General features: G+C 37.1%; 1 protein-coding gene across 1 annotated transcript; it reads left to right on the top strand.

Moving 5' to 3' along the window:
* Positions 1–1417: 1417 nt before the first annotated feature.
* LOC110939906 (L-ascorbate peroxidase, cytosolic) lies at positions 1418–4664 on the top strand. Its single transcript, XM_022181482.2, has 10 exons — positions 1418–1569; positions 2292–2420; positions 3219–3393; positions 3472–3537; positions 3660–3708; positions 3837–3922; positions 4004–4083; positions 4154–4256; positions 4333–4391; positions 4489–4664. Exons 2-10 carry the CDS (start codon positions 2302–2304, stop codon positions 4502–4504), a joined length of 753 nt encoding a protein of 250 aa, XP_022037174.1. The 5' UTR covers positions 1418–1569; positions 2292–2301; the 3' UTR covers positions 4505–4664.
* The last annotated feature ends 1337 nt before the right edge of the window (positions 4665–6001 follow it).

Raw genomic sequence — 6001 nt, 5'->3', positions numbered from 1 at the left:
ATAGACATAAAAGTCATAATAACACACAAATTATTATTGTTGTTGTTATTTTAAACTACAAATTTTTAGCAAATTTCTACTTCAATCCGTTTTTGATGGAGCTCGAACTCTTAATTTACAGAGGAACAACACACTAACTCTAATGTCTTTATCATTTTGACCCAACCCCACAAATTATTACTATTATTTAGATTAATTATGAAATATATTAATTATAGAAGTATAAAACTAATAATAATAATAATAATAATAATAATAATAATTAATATATGTTAACAAGTGATGCCAATGATCTCTAGATCAAGTGGTGGAAGACTTGCATTATTTTTGGGAGATGCATAAAATAAGACAGTCTAGGGATGACAATGGGTCGGGTATTGGTAATCCCATACCCATACCCGGTTATAAAATCGCGTCCCATACCCGACCCAATACCCGTCGGGTATTTGTCGGGTAATTACCCGTCGGGTATCGGGTATACCCATTAGTTTGTTAAATGATATACATTGGGATTTCTAAATACATTTTTTTACTATTGTAATTATTATATTACTTTATTTATATAACAACTATTATTAATTAAAAATGTATATTAAATACATATAAATTTTATTATAAATTAATAATAACTTTATAATACTTATACACTTACATGTATATAATTCACAACATAAAAAAATATAAATACTATTATTAAATACATATACTAAAAGAAGATTTATTTTTTCACATTATGAACATACTAAAATAAATCACTAATAAACAAGGGTTAATGGAAAATAAAAATAGAAATTATAACAAGCGGGTATATAGTTCGGGTAAACGGGTATGTGGTTTCGGGTAATCGGGTCGGGTATCACCTAATCCCATACCCGACCCATACCCACGAAAATTTTTAAAACTAATCTCATACCCGGCCCAATACCCGTCGGGTATCGGGTATACCCGTCCCATTTGTGTCGGTTTCGGGTATACCCGTCGGGCTCGGGTATTTTTGCCATCCAGACACTGGTGGACAATGATAGGAGATCCATGGAACCTGAGTTCGATCCTTAAGTCAAACGGTTTTACCGGTAATTTCACCGTCGTGTCTACGGACGGGTGGGTTAACTGGTTTTCCCCGAAATTTGTGGACTCGTGTTACTCCATTTGGTCCAGTAGATGCCCGAGTGCTCGGGATTTATTCCGTTAGCCGTTAATTTTTTTTAAATAATATGGTTTTTTTAACGTGGATGCTTTTCACACACAAACCAAATGGTTTTTGTTGCCGGTTTTTGACCAAAAACTACCAACCCGATTCGGCCGTCTAGACTAGACCACCCAACCGGCCATTTTGATTTGTTTTTCCACAATTTCCACCCAACCCCTTCAAATCAATCCTGTCCGTTAAACTAACACTTGACCACCGATCCAACGGCCATAATAAAAAGTTCTGGAACCTTCTGTTTTTCTTCCAATCAGCCCCTTTATAAAATGAGAGTGCTTGTGGCCTCCTCACGCTCACTCGTTTCACTCGTTCTAGGGCTTATCGATTCTTCAGATTCTTCATCTTTTCATCCGATTTTAACGGTTAGTTATCTACCGATCTGTTTGTTAACTATGTAATTGTAGATGTTTATCATTATTCAATTGTAATTTGATAGACGATCGTCTGTGTATGGTTGTTCGTTTGACTTTAGAATTTGTTTGTGATGTTTGATCTGTTTGGTTGCATTTTGTAGTCAGTGTAGAAATCTAGTTTTGTTTTGTGTTCATGTATGTATTTTGAGTTGTGTGATCGGTAAATTTGGGGATTTTTGCTGGTTTGACTTTTGGAGTCAACAGTTGGTAGATGTAACATGTAAATTTGTATTTGTTAGTTTTGTTTTGATCGATGTTGAATTTTTGGAAGATCTGTGTGATATCGATTTGTTAAGTGAGGATTTGTTCATAAGGCGTTTAAATTTGTGGAAATGTTGAACATGCATGCTTAGACACTATTAACGATCGTTTGACTTGAACTGTGTGTAGTAATCTGGAGAAATGTTGACCACGCATGTTTAGATAGGATCGACCCTCGTTTGATCCTTTGATTTGAACTGTGTGTGAGATCTTTGTGAATTGTTATGTATGTGGTTTTGTTGTTCATGAATGATTTGAATTTGTTGAGCATGCATGTTTAGATGCGATTAACGATCGTTTGATTTGGACTGTATGATGTAGGAGTTGTATTTTTCAGATGTGGTATTATCGCCTTTTCGGACATGTTTAGATACGATTAACTTATTTTTCTTTTGTAAATGCTTGTTCAGGTTTAAAACCATGGGGAAGAGCTATCCATGTGTTAGTGAGGAGTACAAGAAGGCTGTTGACAAAGCCAGGAGGAAGCTCAGAGGATTTATTGCTGACAAGAGATGTGCTCCTTTGATGCTCCGTCTTGCGTAAGATTCTGTTATCCCTTTGTATAGGCTAAGACCATGCGTAGTGGTAGAAGGTTATAATGCCCCCACCATGGGGCATTATACGACACGTGGCGTCCTAGTCAGCAAGGGGGCATTATAGCAAAAGTGGTGTAGTGGGTATAATGCCCCATAATGCCCCTTACAATTATTAAAAAAAAAAAACCTTTTTTAAAAAGCTGAACTATCCCACTCATGTCTCTTCCCATTGGTCAACACTCACATGGTCTCATGCAACTTAGTTTGATTTGGGCGTTTTAAAGAAAACGCCGGAAGAAACATTTTTCAAAAATTTTACAAAATAACGCCCCCTGTAATGGAGGGGTGGGCGTTTTCGGGCGTTATTTTTGAAATTTTTTTAAAAAAAACGCCCCACTACACATGGTCAAGGGCTTTTTGTGTTGGTAATTTGCTGATTTAATCGAATGCTAGAGATATTTTATAAAGATAACTTGATTAGTTTTGTGAGGAAGTTAAGAGACTTAGCATAGCATTAGCATGTATATGATGACTTATGAAAACCTTGTTGTGAGTAATCAGTTTAGTATTGCAACTTTGCAATGATACAAATTGGGTTAATCAAGAAACATTTTATTTGCCTTTAGGATTTAAAATTAAGCAATAATCATGACCCTGTAATTTGTAGTTCGGATAATATTTTCATGTAATTAGTTTGTAAAACAAATGTTTTTTAACTTGAAAAGAGCTGTTAGGTAACAGATACACAAACTTCTGTTATCATGTCTTAAAAGGTTTTTCTTTTTCTATAATGGGTTACAGATGGCACTCTGCTGGTACTTATGATGTGAACACCAAAAGCGGAGGTCCTTTCGGTACCATGAGGTACAAGGCTGAGTTGAGCCATGGTGCCAACAATGGTCTTGACATTGCTGTCAGGCTATTAGAGCCTATCAAGGAACAATTTCCCATCCTTTCATATGGTGATTTCTATCAGGTAAGCTAGCTTTGGCTAACTACTTTTGATCTGGATTAACATTTCCATGCTGATTAGCTTCTTAACCTTTTGCTTTAGTTGGCCGGTGTTGTTGCTGTCGAAATTGCTGGAGGTCCTGAAGTTCCTTTCCATCCGGGAAGGGAGGTTAGTTTTGTTTTGTTTTGTTAACTTAATGTTTACTAACGGGCTTTTTTGTTCGTATGATTTCTATAATGTTATGATTTTAACGTTTTATGCCCTAATTGGATAACTTAAATTTGCTTCAGGACAAAGAAGAGCCCCCAGTTGAAGGCCGCCTTCCTGATGCAACTAAGGGTTAGTGAATCTGTTAACTCTGGACGTTCATCTTGTGTATTGGAACATGATGATTATCTATTTATTTGATGTTTCTGGCTATTAATCATTTGTACCGTATTAAGATGTATCATCTGTATGTATTTCAGGAAACGACCATTTGAGGGATGTTTTTGTTAAGACCATGGGTCTTGACGACATTGACATTGTGACACTATCTGGTGGCCACACTCTGGTTGGTGTCGATAGTCACTACATTCATTATTTTCATTAGAATTTGCTTGAGCAAAATTTTAACGTGTATTTTTTTATATAGGGGGCTGCCCACAAGGAGCGATCTGGATTTGAGGGACCATGGACTTCCAATCCCCTTGTCTTCGACAACAGCTACTTCACGTAAGATTTAGTTTTGGGTTTATTGCAATTTATAGTTTTATACAAATCCTAAATTAGTTGTTGTAAACAGAGAGCTTCTTGCTGGTGAGAAAGAGGGTCTCCTCAAGCTACCTACCGACAAAGCTCTCCTTGAAGACCCTGTATTCCGACCCCTGGTTGAGAAATATGCTGCTGTGAGTACCTTTATAGCTTCAACCCTTGTAGGCTGCATTAGGTACTTGTATGCTTAATTTCGTTGTTTTGAATCAGGACGAGGATGCTTTCTTTGCCGACTATGCCGTCTCCCACATGAAACTCTCTGAGTTGGGGTAAAGTTCAACTTTTGATATTTTATAAACACATGTTGACATTTGTGTGCAGAAATGAATGAAGTGTTAATTTGTATGTTTATGTCATGATCAACAGATTTGCTGAGGCATAAGGAGGATTGTAAGAAAGGAGGGATGCTGCTACTGGATTTTTAATTTGAAATTTGAAAGTGTTTTTGTATTGTTGACTAGAGATTAAGATTACAAAAAACACATGGTAGCGCGCAATGAATCCCTGGGTTTCGGTTTTTGTTTTATGGGTTCGCTCCATTACTTGCTTATGTGATGTGGTGTGGTTGGTGTTTGTTCTGTCTGATGGATTTTTTACCCTTTTATCCATGGGGCCGGGGAAGATTTTTTTACCTATGTGATGGTCCTTCCTGTTATGCCGTTCAAAAAAACATTTTTTTTTTTAAAGAAAGCTTCATGTATGCTATTTTTAAAAAAACTTCATGTATACTATTTTTATATGTCTAATTGATAAAAATGATATCCCGTATGTGAAAAGATACTTTTTGAACCCCATCAGTTGCTAGCGTAGGCGTACGTAGTTTTCTGTCTTTATTGGTAAAGTAGCGCCGTATTTAATGTAGGTAGGTGTTTTAATGGGTGTTGGTTGGTTGGTAAGGGAAATTGACTTGATTTCAAGTAAGTTACATGAAGGTTTTGCTTAAGGCTGTGTTGATGCAACAAACACGAGACCAAGGATGATAGCTGAGTTGGTTAGGCAAGAAGGCTGAAGGGTTCAGTCTTGCCTAACGCAGGTCGCGGGATCCCCCCACGTTTGCAAAACGTGAAAGCAGGTTCACTAGTATGTAATTGTTATTTGCTTTAAAGTTCTTTCTCTGAGATGAGCTCGAATCCAGAAATGAGAGCAAATAGAATGTGTGTGTGGTGGATGTGACGAAGAGTAACTTGGAAGTGAGCAAGTACTCTATGAATGACCAGAGATTCAGGAATCTCTCTGTTTCGGAATGTCTTTTTGGAGTGAATGAGCTGTCTTCTTATAGGGGAAGACATCTCCTCAAATGGTATGTACAAGACTAGTGGAACCTGTTTGCAATGGAGGGTTTCCCCTTTTGGGGTTGAAGGCTTTGGACCCCTGGGTAATAGCATGTATCGTGCAGACCTGCTCTGCTTTTGTGGGCGTGAGTTGGTGAAACGAGTTCTCAGATGTGATTGATTACTGTTCCTCGCTTTTCTCACTTTACAGCTTTTCAACCGGTGAACCTTTCAACCTTTTAAGCATTTGCATATCTAGTCACTTTATTTAGTCTTGGGCTACCCCCGTCATCAGCCCCCAAGTCAGAGGTTTTTGGGGTATTTTGCTCAAAGACTTCTGACTTTTATGCATATGTTTTGTCACTTGAATGTTTCAAGGGTTCGTTGCTTGAAGGTTTGAAAGGCTGAAGGCAGTTAATTTTTGAATTTGAATTTTAAATGATTGATTTGATTGATGTGTGTCAGTTGATAGGGCGGCGGTTTTGCAGCAGTTATTATTTACCTTTATTACCCCTATTGTAGGTTTATATTTATTTTGTAATTTGTGAATCCTTTCCATTTTACTCATAACTTCTCCAAGTTTCTGTCATCTATCCTCCTTCTCTAAG

The sequence above is a fragment of the Helianthus annuus genome, chromosome 5, assembly GCF_002127325.2.
Source record: "Helianthus annuus cultivar XRQ/B chromosome 5, HanXRQr2.0-SUNRISE, whole genome shotgun sequence".
Classification (NCBI taxonomy): domain Eukaryota; kingdom Viridiplantae; phylum Streptophyta; class Magnoliopsida; order Asterales; family Asteraceae; genus Helianthus; species Helianthus annuus.
Note: the sequence above shows the minus strand (reverse complement) of the source record. Positions and strands in the feature narration are given on the sequence as shown.